Here is a 19508-nt window from a genome sequence, read left to right as displayed (position 1 = left end):
CTCCCCCCCTCCCCTATAAAAGCGTCCCGGGCTAACTAGTTTGCCACTTGAGCCACCGGACACAATTTCGCGCCGATTTAATGGTGGAGCGGCCTATTCGGCGACGAGGATGATGTATCCATCCCTGCTTGCACCCCTGTCCCCAGGCTTGCACCCCATTAAGCAACGCCCCTGGGTACAAGGGTGAGAAATGATCGGCCGCTAATGCTAATGAATATCAGCTCGCCTCTCGTCGCAGGGAGGGTTGTTTGGGGGAGAGTTTAGGACTCTCTTCCTCGCCTCTGTTTTACGGGAAACGGGAGGTAAGGGGGAGAGGGAGAGAGATCTAACCGGGTTCGCGTGCGACGAGGGGTCGTGGTCGCTTTTAAGAAAATTGCTGACGGAAGGGGGATGGTGGCCCAGTGTTTCCCCTAATTAGCCAAAATTACACGATTTCCCGGGCCAGATGCGGCGTCACCCCCTTCGTTTTTGCCGACCATGGGGTTGGCTGGCCGTTAGACACCGTTGGGATCGGCCGACATATTCCGAACTTAATTAACGAGAAATCTTTTGATCCTTAAACTCCCCTGGCGCGATAGAAATCAGGCCGACATTCTTTAAGCGGAGGAGGAGGGCTTAACGTTTGAAACTTGGTTGGTGAAAAATGGAGGGGATGGGTGCAACTTTCGTCTATATATATATATACGTGTTTTTCGGTCCTCGTTCGCGATAAAGAGGCTTCCTCGTTGCATGAATACGAATGACAAGGAAAGAAATTGTCTCCACGTAGGAGGGGAATTCTCGCTTACCTGTTTGTGCATCTCCACGTTCAGGCCGTAAGACATTTCGTAGTACTGTAACAGAAAGGGAAATGTTATTTCGTCGTTTTTCTTCGCCTTGATTCTTCGGGTGAATCGAGATGAAATTAGATTTTAATCTCTTAAAGGATTCTGACGATATTTAACTTTCATTTTTTAATCCAATTCTGCGAAATTTTTACGTTTACCCTCATTTCACGAAACTTCCGAATAAAAATAATAAGAAATCTTAATAATTCGAAATCTTTTTCAAAGAAGATTTATATCTGAAATGTCTTAATATCAGAATCCTTCGTGATGATCCGCCTCGACACATTAAACATGTCGAAGCGTCATTTCTTTTTTTTATTTACGATAAAAAAAAAAGGACGTTGTTGTACTCCATTAGAAATACAATTTCTTCGGCAAAGAGCTCGAGACTCTTGCAAAGTATCCTATCTCGTAACACCTGGCTGTTAAATTACTTTAACAGTTTTCTATAATTAAACCGATCGTGTTATGGTATATAACTTACAACGAATCCTGGTCGATGGTGGTTCAAAGGGGGTGGAAACGTTGGTTAAAACCGGCGCCCCCTCCCCTGTCGTTTCTTTCATTAGCGATACTTAACTTCCGTTTCTTTACAATATCGTTTCAGACGGTCTCAGAGTTTTCACGAGAAGCCCGGTCGGGGGTTTCAACAAAACTTTTAATAAATACAACAGGCTTCTCGTAAATCTCGACGAAACGAGAACCTCCTTCCCCTCCCCGCTTCACTTCTTCCTCTCCGAGCAGCGTGTACAAGACGAAAGAATCATTACAACGTTCATCCACGGATCAACCGGCCACCACTTTCGTCCCTTTTCAACAGCGCATTGCGATTCGAATCATCGAAATCATCCGACTAGTTTGCTTGCCTAGGCAGATTTAACGTTGTTGAACGATACTCTCGGTCGGAAATAATACCACACGGGTTTCCTTGGAATGTTTCTAACTGCTTACGATGTACGCGCAAATGTAGGAAAAGTTGCACTGTTTGAAAAATGTCGAGTCGATTAAAAAAGAAATTTTACAATTGTTAATAAGTTATTTTCAAATTGTAATAAAGTTCATTTTCTATTCTCGGGGGCATCCTCGATACAAATAACGCGCGATAACGATATAAATTAACGTTCCTACGTACCTCTTTTTTTCCCCCTTACCATCATACGTACATGCTTTTCGCGACAACTTAATCCAAGCTCCAGCCCGCGTATTTAATCAGATAAATCGGTGATATTCCGTCGTGCTTTGTAATCGAGGGCAAATTAACTTCAGCCGGCTAGTTATGTAACAGGCATTTCACCCCACCGGTTGAGGGTTAAAATTGATTATCGACGACGCCAACGACCGAATAAATTACCCTTGTGTTTCTCGTCGCGCGACACGATCGATCGAGCTAAGGTTTCATCGTCTAGGTGTCTACGAAAAAGTCGGTTTCATTTGTCGCGTGAAACCGAGACGCCTCTCGATAGGAACGTTAAGTCGATAGCGCGACGAACCTGTTCATTTTAAAGTATAAGCAGAGAGAGAGAGAGAGAGAAAGGGGAGAAGCGAGATTCTTTTCCCCCAACGAGACGAGCAAAATTGCGGTAAGATTCTTCTTTCGAACACCAATTCCAATTGGGTAACTAACTACGGCCGTCTCTGATCGTAAATTGGTTAGTAGCCCGAGTCACTTGGGTATCTGTTCTGGGTTGCATTATGGCAGAGAAATGATGATTCCCTGGCGCGTTACAGCCAGTGCTCGTAAAAATGTTCTCTTCCCGGGCATGCGGAGACCAGTTAGCTACATAAAATATATATATATATATATATATACACGCAAATTCCACCGTTTATACCTGTTATATAATTAATTTACGATGACACGACTCGTGAAAGATTACGAGGACGAACGGTTCGGTTATTTCCAAGACCTTTTTTTAAGACCTTGCTTCTTCGTGAAATTGAACGTTTTTACGAACGAATAATATAATAATTTTTTCTTATTTCTTCGTCCAATAATAATTTCCAATTTCTACTATGCATAAGCATACATTGTACGTTGTATTGAAATACATCTCGAGTGTACCATCTAAATACCATCCACTTATTCAATGCTTAATAAATCATCCTCTAGTGACCTCTAGCGCTCTATAGCGTTACGACGAGCAACAACAACGAAATCCCTATAGATGGCCACGCGGTGGTTTCAAATCGGCGGTTGAGCGCCTCGAACATCGGTGAAATTCATAAACAATGGTCGGTGGAGGGGGGGGGAAGGGAAGTAAGTCAAAAGTGATGATAATCCCTGGCCACGTTGGAACAGAGGTAAGCACGGAGAGAAAGGAAGAGTCACGTCCTCGGTCTGAACGGAAAGCTGAAGGGAGGGGGAAGGAGGAGGAAGAGGAGGAGGGGGGGTTCGACCCGTGTTCCGGTAAAGTGCATCGTATCATACGATTCGTGAGCGCGCTTGCGCGATCGTAAATCGGTTAGTGGCTGTCGCTTAGCGCTGCGTGTCCGCCTTTAGCCCCTCGTTCCGGGACGAATGGCTTCGGGGGGTGAAGGGGGGTCGGTTGGCTTCGAGAGAAAGCGCACACGTCGCTCGACAGATACTCTACTCGAGTGAGATCGATAGCATCGGCCACGGAAATACGCCGACTTAATAATTCAGTCGATATAATCACGATGAAAGACCCGTGATGACGATCCGGCTGAGGTAACCGGAAACGGTTAAGCCCTTACTCCTACGCGTGTTTTCGTCATGATGTCATCGTTTCTCGATCTTTATTTTTTTTTTTTTTTTTTTTTTTTGTAACGAAGATGAATGTACATTAATTTATTATATTATATGTCATTCCATTTAATCATGTGAAGTGTATCGACACGATTACACGAGAGATAAATATTTAAGTGGAGTATTGGATCTCTGTTCGTTAAGACTTTTTTTTGGGATACTTTTGACACGAGAATAACGAAAGCTTTTTGAAAGCTTTTTTAACATAGGAAGAGATTCTAATCGCGATATTAATAAGCTGTGAGAGTGATTTAATATCATCTTTTTGAAACGTGAAGACGTGGTATGACGAATATTCGAAGATGCAAGTGCAACTGCGTCAGTTTCATTATTGAAAAAAATTGATGGAAGAAATACAACGCGTGCGTTAATAGCAGCGGAAATGTTGATCTCGCGTTAATCGAATTTTCGTGTTCTTTCAGAAGCGGGAAAAACTTTGAAAACTTCTTTTACGTTTAAAAATTTTTCGTCACTCCATAAGAATCTGCTGATAAATCTAACAGCAGATTCTGAATAAAATAAAACACTTTCCATCCTCTTTTTTTAAATTGCATTGAATATTTTAATAATATCGGTCTCCACATTTCTTCGATGAATTTCTATTTTCCAGCAAAAGTTAAAGAAGTCTAAGAATAAAAAAAAAAAAAAATAAATAAATATCGAGGGTGATTTTCGAGAAATTTTATTCTTAAACTATGTATATAACTATCCATTTATTTATTTTTTTATGAAACACATTATTATATTTATTATGCTAGAAACATAAATTATGAAAAGAAATTTCGAAATATGTTAAATGACTTCCGGTCGTTCGACGTGTATTTAATCGAAAACGATTAATTATTAACGAGAATGATCATCCGCCGGAAGGTAGATGAATTTTAAATGAACGCAATCAATTAACTTGACGGCGTATTATGCGAAGTTCAACGATAGAAATGGAAGAAGCCGAGGAAAAAGAACGACACCCGATCAAATATAACTTATTCCATATCCGTTCGTGATAACAGACATTCGAACAGGAATTAACAAATCGCTCCTTCGGCCGTGTTAATCGGAGGGAATGGAATTTATCTTCAATTTCATGGCTGTTCACGGTCACGTGGTGGATACACGTGGAAAACGATTCGAAAAGATTGGAAAATAATTTAGGTTCAAACTTTATCTTTATCTGATAGAGAAAAAAATTTTAAGTGATCAGTCATTAAAATTTAATATACACTTCTACTTAGACTTCTATATCTCGTCAAAACAAATTATACATAAATTGCTCATTTTCAATTGGACGATTCGGACTGTTAGTTTCAGAAATATTTAATTAATTCAATTCAATAATTATTTAACTGCCTACGTGCCTCGTTTCCCTTCCAACATATATATAGATATATATATATATATATATATAATTTTATCGCTATCGATAAAATTAAAAATTATTTTCAATAAATTTAACGCGATAATTCAACGCAATAATTAAACAAGTAATAAAATGATATCGAAGAATTTCATTCTTCGAGGAATCATTCCCTTTCTCTCTTTCTTTCTTTTTTCCCGCAATCTCACATTCAAATTCATACCCAATTTATACGATTCGAAACCAGTTCGAATGTCGACTTGCACACGCGACGATCGATTAAACAGATCGTCAGAAGGACGATATCGTATCGTTCGAGGCGATTATCGACTAGAGACGGAAGACCGCGTCCTAAATTGCGCGTTATCGACATCCTGGACGGGAATTAATTCGATTCGCGACGTAATAAAATGCTTCTTGGCCGCATCGCCGTACATATCGGTTCGCCCGAAACACGAAGAAAAGAGTTGGCCGGGCCAAGTCGATAATCGGATGAAGAGAAACTCTCTCTCTCTCTCTCTCTCTGCGGCTCTGTGGTGGAGGGGGGGATCCGTATCGATCTCATCTGCCAACCTTTCCTTTTCTATTTTCACGTGGTTCAGAACCCAATAATAGGGGTTGTACCGATAATTTCACCCCCTCCGGTTATTCGATATGGATCTTTTAGTAGCGAGCCTTTGCTAGGGTGATTGAGCCGCCTACTCTCTCTCTCTCTCTATGTCGCCCCTTTTCGCTCTCTCGCTCTTCGAAGCGATATCTTTCCACGTCTCTCCATTCCTCATCCCCTCTTCTTTTTTTTCCTCTCCCTCTCTTCTCTTTGCTCGACCTGCATCACACCATCACGCATACTTTCCTTCCATCTTGTCGCTCCTGTTTTTTTTCTTTCTTTCTTTCTTTTTTTTTTTTTTTCCTCCCTTTGCTTCTCCTTTTCGTTCTTTCTTCGTGTTTCCGCAAGTTCTCGCGTTTCAACGTTACGACGAGTAATGGATAATTAATCAGTCAAACTCGATCGCGGGAATAACCGAAGGCGAGGCAAAGACGCTCTTTGTGGGGGACGACAAAAAGAAAGGAAAGGAAAGGAAAGGAAAGGAAGGGAAAGGATGAGCGTTGAAGTTGGAAATTGAGAGAGAGAGAGAGATAGAGAAAGAATGCGCTGGAGAGAAAAAGAAAAATTTATTTGCTCCTGCGGTTAATTCTTGTTCCCTTCCTCGGAAGGGGTGAATGGGATCGTAAAGCGATGGAAAAGGGATGCGCGTCGACGTAAGTGAAATCGATAGCAACGTCGAAGGCACAAGTCGCAAAGTTGGGGAAGGGGGTTGTTACGACATTGGTAGCGTTAAGAAAATTGAATAGTAAGAGACTTTGCCGCGCAAAGAGAGGAAAGGAAAAGGAGGATAAAAAGAAAAAAAAAAAACAAGAAAGAGAAAAACGAGAGAATGGAAAAGGATTTCGGGAAAGAAGTAAAAAAAGGATAAAAAAAAAAAAAAAAGAAAAGGAAAAAAAAAAAGGAAAGAAAAAGTGAAAGACCGGCAGAGACCATCGACGAAGGGAGGAAGAGGGAGGGACGGAAATTCGTGAAAACAGTTAACCCCACGGACGTTGGTGCACCGTTATGAAACTTCGTAAACGTCGGTGAAAAGGGGTGGGTGGAAAAAACAAAAACACTAAATTGCACGGTGGAAACTTCAAAGGCGGAAATAAAATCTGTAAAAAGAAGCAGACGGTGAACGCAAACGGGAAAAACAAGAAGTAATCAAGAAACGTGCCCCGAGGATGTGGGTTATGTTTAATTTGTTACGCTGCGGAAAAACGAAATAGAGATAAAGAGGGTGGAGGAAAGGAAGGGGTGGTAGAGGATGAGGAGGAGGAGGAGGAGGAGGAGGAGAAGCGCGGGAAAAAGTAGCAGGGAGCGAGAAAAAGAGAGGGAAAACGTGGGGAAGTCTGCGTTTTCAAAGGGTGAAAAACGTGCCGCACCGACGGCAGCCTGCTGCTTTCATAAGAATATTTTTCGCGTCTTTCCCTCCCCCTCCTCCCCCGTGGAACGGTCCCGCTTTTCATAATAAAAATCGAATTAATTCCTTATCGATTTAACAACTTTTTCTAAAGTGTCAAATAAAATAGAGAGGAAATAAATCCACCACCGCCGCCACCACCGCCACCACCACCGCTAGATACTTTTCAGGAAATTAATTTAACGATACTCCTCCTCGTCGTTTCGCGATAAAAATGGAACAACGCGGGAGGGGGGGGGGGGAAGGGGAAGGTTATTGAGCGATAAAAAATAGATGGATTCTCCGGTATATAATACATTGGATACATACATTGCCTTCCGATGACCTATGAACTATGATCGGGCAAACAACATATCGCGATCGGTTCTCTCATCGATCGATCGAATTATTCGAGATATACACACACACGCGCGCGCGCGCACACACACACACACAATCGACGGAGAAATTCATTCACAGTCGTTTAAACGAAAAATCCGCGAACATAACGAGTTCTCGTCGAGGAGGGGAGGTGTATCGGATAAGAACGTGTCGCGAGGCGATGATCCGTGCGTTGAAGTTCACAAAAGGAACACGGGGTGTCGGTTGGTGTAGCGGAAAGAAGAGGAGCCGGGATGAGAGGATAGATAGAGAGAAGAAAGGGAAGAAGAGAAATAGACGATGATAGAACGAGAGAGAGAGAGAGAAAGAGAGAGAGAAAAAGTTGAAGCGACGCTCGGATTTACGCGGCACGTTACCCTAATGAAAATCGCGGAGGATGAATTGTAGGAGGGATGGAAAGGTGGCTGGTTGGAATACACAGGGGTGGAATTAGAATATCAGAGACACGTTCGCAGCCTGTACATACGTTACACCAATACTCCTCCTCGCCAGCCTCGTACGTATATAATACTTGTCGGTAGTTGACAAACCCTCGACATCAATTTCTCTCTCTGTCTCTAATTCCCCTCCCCTACGCCACCCCTTCACCCCGCCCTTCCCGTGTCGCCTCCTCCTTCCATCTTTGTCCTTCTCCCCCTCCCCACCTTTCCACCACCCTCGCGCCGCGTGTCTTTCTCTCCATTTCTCTCTCCTGTCCCTCGGCTTTTGCCTCTCTTCCCCCTCCCCCCTTCCCTCTCGCTCCCTCTCTTCGTTTACTTTGGAGATATCGATTACCGGCTCAACTCCCAACCCCCATCAACCCCTCTGTCACCTCCAACCCCCCACCCCTTATCCACTCCCACCGCCACCCCACACCCCACTCCCCTCCCCTCCCCTCGAGCCCCAACCACTCGGCCCAGCTTGCTGCTTGGTTGCTTGCACGGTGTCACATCGGTGTAGCAGTTTACAGAGATGGTACAGTTCGCGACAATTACGATCAAACGTACAGTTAACATCGGCGTACGATCTCGCGAGCCGGGGGAGATGAGGGATTGCGATGGAAGTCGTGTCGCCTAACTGCTCCGCGCGCTTTCGGATCGATCATTGCACATGCCGCACGCTGCTCCCCCCCGTCATTTTTCCCCTCGTTTTTCTCATCTCGCTCTATCATCTCTCTCGCTCTCTCTCTCTCTCTCTCTCCTTTTTCCCTCCCCTTCTTTTTGCATTTCTCTTTTTTTTTCTTCTTCTTCCTCTTCTTCTGTTCGCTCGCTCTTTCTTTCACGAAAATGACTGAGCATTATTGCTCGACGTCGAGAAATAATCCGCGCAAGAGGGAAGAGAAGGAAGATTCGTGGGCGAAACGATCAACGAATCGCGAGATAATGCTCGAGGTGCGGTGTTTCGTCGGCGATGTTTTAAAATAATCGGAGGTTTCTTCGTACGTGGGTTTTTTTTTTTTTCTTTTCTTCCTCTTTCCCTTAGGAGAAGGGTGTGCAGGATTGTGCAATCCTGAAACGTGGGTTTGTACAGCCACGGGGTTGTTGACCCTACGACGAGAAAGAGAGAGAACAGTTTACAGAAACCGCATAACGGGAAGGATAAAAGCACAGTTCTCGAATATCGGTGAATTTATATACACGGGAAGAATAAAGGGGACGACCCGATTTCTTTTTCTTTCGAACGCAACCGGCTGTCCCCTTTTCCTCTCTCCGTATTCCCTTACAGGACTTATCAAAACACGCGAAAATTGCCTTCTCGCAAGGAAAACGCCGTCTTAACGCTCGAGATAAATAGAAGTGGTAGGGCGGGGATGGTATTTTACTCTGGCATAATCGGGTAATTACGAAGTAGAAACGAGGAAGCGAGACGGGGAATGCAAATTGGTTGGAAAGAAAAGTCTTGGAAAAACGTCTTGCAGCCTATTTCTAAATTTCAAGACAGTCTGCTGCTCTTCTCTTCCGCTCTTTATTTGTTTCTCCTTGCTTCTGTTGTGAGATTGTGATAAATGCGTGGAATGCGAAATCGAGGGAAAAATTTGAGAAGATATTTAATAACGATAACATATTCGTCGAAAAGAGATAATTTTTTTTATTCTTATCTATCAATTAACGTTTTTAAATAACACTTTAATATATTTATAATCGGTATTTCCGAATTCGACGGTACTTTTCCACCATTATAAGGAAAACAATTGCGAATGGTTGTTATGTAATTTTGGCTGGTATCGCAGCTTGGTATCGAGATAACCGTTTAATTAATTCTCTAAAGGATTCTCTCTCATTAGCATTCAAGAGAAGGACGAAACGAGGAATAAGCGACGTAAGAAGGAAAGATATTTCCTCGTTTAATTTTCCCAACGATAAATTCGATCCGGCGAAAATTCACAAGAAACTCAATTTCCTCTATTTTCAAAGAGATACATCGCGAGATGAAAACACGTTGAACGAGAAATAATGAAAGTAAGAACGAAAGTATCGGTTTCATTGACCACCGATGATAAAAGATAGAGGGCAGTTTAGAACACTTTTTGCTCCCGTTAATTTTTCCTTAATCACCGATCGAATTGAACCGCGGGGAAGAAAATTCACGATCCAAAACCCATCCTCACGTTCCTAATGTAATGTTATAAAATGGCAAAGCGGAGAATTTTTCTCAAATCGTTCCTCGTTGAAAGAGTAAAAATAAAAATTAAAATCAAAACTTGTATCGCGCACCAACCAAATTCAAAATTTGTTCTTTTTTTCTTTCCGATCTATCTCTCCTTTTCACCTCCCCTCAAGATCCTCCTGGTCGCGCATGCAGCAGGAAGAGCCAGAATGATAACAGGGCAAGGAATTGTGCCGATAAATATTTGAAAAAGGAGCGAGAAATGAAATGGACTCGACGGTGGCAAAATACTTTGGCCCACGTTAATGCCACACTTTAATATAGGTAAGTCCAAGTTAAGCTCCTTACCGATGACGATACGATTAGCACGGTTGGCTGAGCTAATTGCCTCCGTGCTGATGGGAACTGAATCGAAGAGCCGGCAATATGAAGCGGGGAACAATATCGATCGTTTTTCTCCTAGGTTGGTAGGGTCGCGACAAAGATTACCGAGCTCAATAATGGCCCTGTAACCTCGTTGCTTATAAAACCCGATTCCTGTGGCTACGATTACCCCCTCCCCCCGCCCCTCATCGATAATTTCGCAATAGGAGCGCGTGCAACTAGGGAGTGCAACTCTCTTCTCATTGGAAAGAAATTTCTCCCATTGGGATCGTTGTTGTTCCCAATCTTAATCGAAATTTTTCCGTGAAAAATCTTCCTTTCCTAGATTCGTCGCTTTGTCGATCGAGTTTTGCCGTTTTGTCCATTCGATTCCGTTCGATTCTTGGAAATTATTACATCGTGTTATCATATTGGATGGAAAATATGCCAATTGGAAATACGATTCTTCGAGCGATCTTTTCGAATAACGTGTGTATAACGCGTGTGTAACGTGTTGTGAGAAGATAAAAAGACGTGAAAACGAACTTACAAAGTGCCTTACCATAACGTAATGCCTCTGCATCTCGGTCTTCTCGCTGGCCAACTTCTCGCATTCGATCTTCAGTCTGAAAAGTGAAAAGCGATTGAGCGATCAGACACGCGTTAAAGCGGGAATTGTGAGCACACTTTTCTCGATTATATGTATTTCTAAGTGTGCCACGTAGTGTGTATAAATAGTCTATAAGTAAATATATATACATATATATATATATACGTTTTAGAACGAGTGGTACAAGTCGAAAAATCACAATTGTTTCACTTTCGAGAAGATTAAATTTGAAAACGATCCAATTGGAACCAAGTCAAATCTGAATTATCAATAGCAGATTTTATACACGAGACTAGAGTGGTGACTTTTCAGATATTCCATAAATTATTCCATTAACTAAATTCCCTTGTTTCGATTCGAACAAATTTTGAAAACTCGATCTTCTCGATCTCGGAATTATTATTCTTCCTTCTGCCCCATTTTTACACGTAGAATCGTCCACCGTTCGCGCGCCACTTGACCTGGAACACGACACCCCCGCGCGTAGCGTAGATACACGTAGGGCAACACCGTTGCCTTTCCCTTTGGGATTTGCAGCATCTTGAATTCGTGGAGGAGGAGGAGGAGGAGGAGAGACGAATGGTGCGTCCGTGGAAAGTAAGATCGAGTTGTACGGCGAAAAAGTCGAAGGAAATATAAGGTGGAATGAGATTATAGCGGCGTTAGCGGTTGCGGTGACCGACCCAACGGTTGAAAATACGCGAGGAAAAGAGTAGCGGTTATGAATAAAGGGGAGGACATTTTTGGCAAATATTCTACGTTCGTTATTTGGCGAGGAGAACGAGGGACTATTTTAACCCCGCGTTTGCAATCGTTTCGCACGATCGTTTATTTTCGACGTGAGCGTGCAAATTGTTCGAAGTTTTCCGAGTAGAAGAAAAGAAACTTTTATATAATCGTGTGTAAATATGAAATATTATTATTTTTTTTTTTTAAATTAATTTTTATGAAATGTATGCTCAATTTAAAATAATTTCCACGTAATTTTATTTGAAATCTATTTTATAAAATCGACAACTTATCGCGATCTTGATCACCGGTTAGGAAATAAAATATCGAATCCAATTACTTAATCTGATCAAAACCTTTCGTGTATCCCGCATTATTTTATACAATTGATAAAACAAGAATATAAAAGAATTGATATAATTGATATCACTTTAAAAGTAGTATTTAAAAAAAAGTCGAATATGAAAGTGAAAGGAGAGGACGTGTAATTCACGATACACGGTCTTCAGAACGCGAATTCGTGAAAGATCGTCTTACGTCTTAAAATCCCTGCAGCGAAAATTATCTCGAATGGGTTAAACGCACTTTGCGATATCCTATTTTTTTTCTTTTTTCTCCCCTCGAGGAGAAGCAATATTTTCGCGTCGTAAAATATCATTAAAAGAGCATTAAATAGATGCAAAAGTTTGATCAGTATCTGCTTACTGATATATCATACACCACGTGTTTAATGAAAATTAATTTTATACAATAACTGTAAATGTCATACACTTTGATAACAGCATAGAAGGTAATCCCGCTTCTTGTTATTTATTTTATGTCGAAGCCCATTACGATAATGCTAATAATTCTACTTCTACCAATGATTACTCAACGACCGATTAAATCGAAACGAGAAGCGTTATCACTCATATTCCTTGCAATAAGCCGGCAAATTTAACCTATTTTTAAAATAAATCGAACGATTTGCACCAAGTAAACTAACTAACTACTCGTTAAAAAAGAAAAAAAAAAAAGAACTCAATATTTCCTTCTCAATACAAACAACCAATACAAAATGACATTACGCGTTCAACTCTTGAAGCAACAATCCTTCAATAATATCCTCCATAAAAATCACTGTTCGAGAAAAAAACAAGCAAAGGAGAAGAGATGTGAGACAAGTTTTTGCCCCCATCTAATAGAGGCGGAATTACGACGGGGGAGGGAAATTGGTCGTCCCGAAACGGGGTTTCGCAGCGGAAACTCGCGAGTTGGCAAGCCGCGGTTGGTCGGTACGCGGGCACGTAGTAGCCGAGCGTTAACAACGAAACGCAAATTTAACCGTCCATCCGACGGTTTCAACGGTATCGCAAGTGCGCCACGCTAGATAATTAATGATACGTAAACGCAGACATTTGTACACACGGTCCCATTACACGCCGCCGCCGCCGCCGCCCTCCACTCTCCCCCTCCCGCCCCCAGGCACGAAAGTGAGCGGTGTTCCAATAACGTTAACGGTTATAGCGCATCTGGATACTACTTGGCGGAACGTCGATTAATTACCGTGTCCCCGCCTCGATAATCAATTACCATAAATCGTTCGCATCGCGCCCGCCCAACCCTTCTTCTTTGCCGCGCGGTTCCAGATTTTCCCAAGGTGAGAGGGGGGAGGGGGGAGGGGGGAGGAAAGAGGATATTTCCCCCGATACTTGTCACCACTTACCCGTTCGGTAAGAATTCGGTGGATAAAAGACATCTCGAGAACGTAGAGTTTCTCGTTAGTTAGGACCGCGTCTCATCCGCATATATATATATATTTTTCATTTCAAATCGTCTCTGATATAAGACGCGAAAAAATCTTTAGTTTTTTTGGTATCGAGTCATTCTTCGAGTTGGAAAGAAAAAAATAATTCTCGAAGAATTTTTTTCCCTCAAACGCACTCCGATGTCCATCCCCCGATGACCCGCGTTCTCGAGGAGCGGAGGAGACAAGTGGACGAGAGAGAGAGAGAGAGAGAGAGAAAGAGAGAGCGTGGAAGAGGTCGGTGTGCAACAGCGTGAAGCGATGGCGGTTCCTCGAGGCGACCTCGAAACGGGGGATGGTGGAAAGGGAGGGAAGGAAAGGAAAGGCGGGAGGGGAAGCATCGGCGTCAATAATCGTGGATTCTCGGAGAACGCGGCGAAGACGGAAGGGATGAATAGACGAGAAAACTGGAGGGGGAGGGGGAAGGAGGAGGAGGAGGGGGAGGAGGAGGGGGAAGAAAAACAAAGAGGGGGAGGGGGGAGAGAGGGGAGGAGAAGAGGCGAGTAAAAGAAAAGAGAAAGACTCACGAGTGGTTCTGTTGCTGGATGAAATTGAATTCCTCTTTGATCCTCTCGCAAGTGTCAGCCACCGTGAATTTCAGCCCTCCCGCAGCCCCGCCGCTTCCTCCGCCACCCTGCAACAAAAAGAGAGGGGGGAGGGGGAGAAAAAGGGGGAAAAATAAGAGAAGAGAATTCGATTAGCATACACGACGAAAGCAGCCGCGACAAAGAACGAAAAATAGATCAGCTAGAAAGAACGGAGTTATGGTTGTTGCGACCGTGTTGCATGCGCGCGTTAACATTCGCTTCGATTCGCGGAGAAGAATTTGTTACGCAAGATTTCTCTACGTCTCTATTGGATCTGTTATCGATGATCAATCATCGAAGGCTCGTTCAAGTATCATTATTTCTATATAGTCGAGTCGAGATAATGGATAATTTTAAGTAAAAGAATCCTTCGTTTTTGATCGCGTCCGCTTCGTTAATGAGATTTCTTAGGGAAATATTTTCAAGGAGTGCATTCACCGTGGAAAATATCACCGCGAAAGAATCCTACGTTACGAGAAGATTACTCAAACAAGATTTACAATGCAAGATTTCGTATTAATCATCCCGTTAAATTCCATTCGAGGCGATACGCTTCAGAAGTGGCATCGACATCCAGGTATTGAAAAAAAACGCTGTTCCTCCCTCCCCCCTTGGTAAGAAGACCGGGCGAGTTAACAAGCAAGATTTCTATCGAGTCGCAACACAATTCGAACAGACGATACGACGATAACAGTCTTGCCGCAACGGATGGAACTCTATTTACGAAATACACCTGAGAGAGAGGGGGGGAAAAAAACTCGTTAAAGGGTGTACCAGGCAACGTCGAAGAAATCTCGTTACGCCGGAAATCGTGGAAGAGAAATAGAGAAATAGAGAAGAGAGAGAGAGAGAGAGAGAAAGGCACAACATCGGACCTTAGGTCGGCGAAACCGCGGAATAAATTCGAAATAAATCTTAACAAATCCGAATTTAAAGGAAACCACGAGCAGTATATACATATATATATATATACGTTCGTTCGTTCGTTCGTTCCAGAAACGACTGTAAAATCGTAACGAGGTTAAAGTCGAAGATGACAAGCAACCAGCAGCATCAAATGGCCTTCGACCGCATAAGGCGCACGCAAACACAGAAACCGAGGCTAGGAAACGGGGGAGGAGAGGGCATCCAGGTATAAAAGACGGAGCGACTCCGTGGGCTGGGAGGGGGAGGCGAGGCGAGGCCTGAAGAGGCAAGGATGAAGGGCCATGAAGGCGTTCTTAATGAGACCCATTCCACCAGGTAGCACGAGGTCTGTGTCTACGGGTTCTTCAACCGCCCGTATACACCGACGCCGGTTGAAATTACGGAGAGAAAAGGATCGGGCTTTCCGATGACAGTAATGATTACGTTACACACGCGCCCGTCTCCTTCTTATACTTGTTATATCCCTTCGCGGTGTTGTCGAATCGAATTGAATCGTAAGCACGCTCGACGAAACGCGGTAGCATTATATTAAGGGGATATTAAGATGTATACGCAATCTTTTTCCTTTCAATCGATTTCATTCAGGGGTAAAAAAAAGTTTGTTTGTGCGAAATTTTTTTATTCTTCGAAATTTTTCAAAATCAACGTTTCATATTTTTTTTACCTACGCTCGAATCGAACAATTTTATCCTCATCCATGCTGGATTGGAAACGACGAATCCTTCGATAATTTTTATCCTCGCGGGTGAAATTCTGCCGACAGAATTATACCACTCGAATTGAAACTCGATATAAACGTTTGTTATTATTATTATTATTATTATTATCATTATTACTATTATACGCGAAAAGCGAGGAAAAGCTTCGGAAAAGGATGGAATTCCATTTTCCAATCAGATCATTAATCGGATACGGTTACGGGTCGCATCATCATATCGATATCGGCGCGAGAACCGAACGAAAATGAGAGAAAGAGAGGAATTTCGGGTGGCGAAATCTGCCGATAAAGAGAAATATCACGGGACACGGGGCGTTAAATGGTCAATGACTGTCCGCGCCGCTCGGAAAATTCCAGTTTTTCGACGCTACGCGAGTAGTCTCGCGTAGAATGATTTGGCCACTTGTTGAATTCGAAACGGGGAGTGGCTGTCGGTGGTAAAATGGTTTGGGAACAGGTTGGGGAAGAGGACGGCGGTGTGGGCCTCACTTGTTGCAATCATCAAACGGAACAGTCATCGAACAGGTTGTTGTTCCGATGGTTAACCCGCCGCATATCCGTTATGTGATACGGCCAACGGCAATTCGTTTTCATGAAAATTCTCGCGCGCCACCTCACCAACGTGTTCCCATCCATAATTCCCCGATATCAATACCGAATCTTCAATCCTTTTCAATTCTCGTCTCGTTTAATACAATGTAATGTAATTAGCCGATTGTAATTTTTTTTCTCTTCTTTTTCTTCTTCTTCTTCTTGAAGCCATAAGAATTATGGATTTTCGTGAGAACATGTAGTAAGAAAATTTCCGAAAATTTATAATACGTCTCCTTTTTTTTTTATTTTTCTAAATTCAAGATAGAAGGAAATAAGTTTTTATTCGTATTATGGAAGGCTTACACGATTTTGTATCGAATTGAAATAACGATTTGATATTTAGCGATTTTTATGAGAATACGTAGAGAAAGAAAATAGAAACTCATTTATATTTATTATGAAAATTATAAAAGATTTTACGAAATATTCTGTGAATTGTAATATAATCTGATTTGACAGTTTGATATTAAAGTTTCTGAAGTTTAAAATAACACGAAATTACATCGTTTTCGCGTGAAATAAGTATACACACTGTTCTAATTAAATTTTTCGTGAAAAATTGTTTTGAAACAAGTTTTTTCCTATTTATATATTCCTATCCGAGAAAAAAAATTAAATTGTTGAGATAAGACAGTATCCAAGTTTGACGAAAAATAATAATTACAAATTCTATGAGTGAAACTTTAAACGAGATATTCCGTGTTCAGAAGAAATATCTTGTTCTTCCTTTTTCCAAATTAAAAAAAAAAATCAATATCACGAACGGGATAAACTGCCTAACGAAAAGAAAACGAAAGCGAGACCGCGTACTTTTCAAATCTTCGTCGGACGATTCCCTTCCAAATCCAAGCGATTAATTAAACGATTATCCGTCCAAATTCCACGCACGACACGAAGAAATAATATCGATAATATCGATACGAGCACAAGACATCAATTTACCCTCTTACATCACGTCTCCCTTCTACTTTTTTTCTTTTTTAATTACTCCCCTTTCTCCCTATTTTTCTTTTTTTTCCCCCTCCCCTCTCTTTCTTTCTTTTTTCGCTCGTTTGTTCGACGACGACGACTTCTATCGGATTTCGCCCTTTGAGCTTAACCAATCGCACGTATTCGTAGCGAGCCGTACACGCAAGATGAGGCCACGCGTCGTTGCTTCGGCCGCTGATCAAAAGGGTTACGAATGCTAAAAATCAATTTTTCAATAATTTTCTTCCCCTCCCCATATAAGCCGTCCAATCATCCGTGCGCTCTCATCCGCGTGTGTCAAAACTGTTATTAACGAGCGAAGACAAAAGTCTTCCGTTTCTCGGCCCGCCTCGACAAGAGCACGCTTTTGCCCCGGCTCTATACACCCATGGCCCTTTGTATTCATTGTCTGCCCGATTCCCCTTTCACACCAGCGAAATCAATGAAGGAGCACGCGTGAGCGGGGCCATGTATATAAGTAACCGTGTACATGTATCCGTGGGTTTGGTATGTATTGTTGCGGTATATACGCGCGCGCGCGTGTGTGTGTGTGTGTGAGAAGGATCGTATCGAAAAACCGGCTGGTTCACTTTGTTGCCAAGAGATAATGGCCATGCGAATCGTAAATAAGGTAATAGGTCTTCGCAGGGCCGAGGATAGACTAAAGATCGGAATGACGTAAGCGAGAAGCCCCTTAAGGGCGCGTCCACAACTTTCGAGAACAGGATTTGGGGCTGTCTGGTTGATATTCGGTTTTAATTCGAGATTAAGCGTAAACCTTTTATTTTTGGTACGGTGTTCGAGGAATGTTCGAGTTGCAAAATTGGTAAAAGAGAAGTGCGTAATATATCAGTTGCAAAGTTTATATTGCGTAAGAGGTTATTTTTAAGCTCTATATCGAAATAATAAGAAGAAATAATATTCGATGTCTAATCGGTTTGTACGGATTTTTTTTTCTACCTCCATCTTGATCGTTCGAGTTTAATTTTTTTTTTTTTTTTTTTTTTTTTTCAATCAAATACGTTTTCAATGCATTTCTATCATTAAATATTATCCCCGAGTTCTGGAGAAAGAATTCGAGCTATTTGGATTTATACGGTGACGTGTGTGTGTGTGTGTGTAAATGGAGTGGTATATCTTTGCAACGATACTGAAAATTTGTTTTTTTTTTTTTTTTCTTTTTCATTATTTCATCTTATTCGCGCGAATTTCTCTTCTCGCTTCCTTTATTTTATATCGCGGAAAGAAGTCTAATTGGATGAGGCAACGCTATTGGGAATTATTCAAATCGTGTTTCGAGGCTGCTGAAAGTCAGACGTACGAAGCCGATGCAGCTGCACTTGAATAAACATCGATGCATCGATATGCAGTGAACACTGACGAATAAGCGCAACTTTTTTATACGTACACGGCCACACGGTCTCGATGTATTCCGCGCCAATAACAGGCCAGGCCATTCGAAGCGCGAGCACGTCTTTGAATTACACACGTGGTTCATTAATAAAACGATAAATAAAAGAAATAAGAATCCAAGTGGCCGGTTATGCGGGGGAAGCTTGAGAGATAAAGCTCGAAAAAAGGAAGAATTCCTTTTCATCCGTCTTCCTTATTTCTCTTTTTCTTCCTTTTTCATCTTTTTTCTTTTTTTTTTTTTTTAGGATGGTAATTCATCGCGTTAATTGAGAAAAAAATCCTTTGGAATGGAAAAAAAGATTTGCGTTTGATTGTATTAAGTATATAATAAAATTGATCGTAAACATATAATTTTGAAGTTACTGAGGATTTCTCGTATGATGCTATTCCTTCGAAAGAAAAAAAAAAAAAAAAAAAACAATGTTATTATAATAAAACATCGTATATTGCAAATTGTGTACCAATGAAACAGCTTGAAGGAAAACGTATGCTCAATCAATGTCGGGATATAAAATGTGCTAACAAATACCGGCACGCTTTGTAAGGGGAACCTAGACTGAATTTAGAGGGTGGATGAGTAGGAGGGAGAAGAAAACCAAGGTAGAGAGGGAGAGCACGTGGTGAAATTCCTACCGTTCAGAGGTGCGCAGTTAGAATACGCGAATCTTTATTGCGATAGTGAGTAACTGATAAAAGAGCTAACACATTTCGTAGTTTGCATTTGCATGTTAAATTACATGATACAGGAAGAAGAATTTTTTTTTTTCTTATTTTAATTATGAATGGTTTAAACATTGTCGTCATGTGCAATGTAAGTAGTTTTCGGCGCACAGCGTGTGATCCATTAACACCAGTGAATTGACTGACGTCTCCTTATTGGCAAAG

At 41.9% G+C, this 19508-nt stretch overlaps 1 protein-coding gene across 8 annotated transcripts in view; it reads right to left on the bottom strand.

Annotated features, from left to right (window-relative positions):
• Window positions 1–19508, bottom strand: part of gro (TLE family member transcriptional corepressor groucho) — an 87627-nt gene that overhangs the window by 53312 nt on the left and 14807 nt on the right. For 4 of the 8 annotated variants that reach the window (XM_086907311.1, XM_012486829.2, XM_012486835.2 and 1 more), the window contains 3 exons: window positions 13943–14049; window positions 10841–10916; window positions 789–833 (listed from right to left, as the gene is read on the bottom strand). In XM_086907311.1, coding sequence (XP_086763437.1) covers window positions 789–833; window positions 10841–10916; window positions 13943–14049 — 228 coding nt within the window. The remainder of the gene's footprint in view (window positions 1–788; window positions 834–10840; window positions 10917–13942; window positions 14050–19508) is intronic. The other 4 variants (XM_012486830.2, XM_003693884.3, XM_012486832.2 and 1 more) reach the window with 3 other exon arrangements.

Source organism: Apis florea, unplaced genomic scaffold, assembly GCF_048593485.1.
Source record: "Apis florea isolate Af1SG1 unplaced genomic scaffold, ASM4859348v1 contig_2839_pilon, whole genome shotgun sequence".
In the NCBI taxonomy this organism is placed as follows: domain Eukaryota; kingdom Metazoa; phylum Arthropoda; class Insecta; order Hymenoptera; family Apidae; genus Apis; species Apis florea.
Note: the sequence above shows the minus strand (reverse complement) of the source record. Positions and strands in the feature narration are given on the sequence as shown.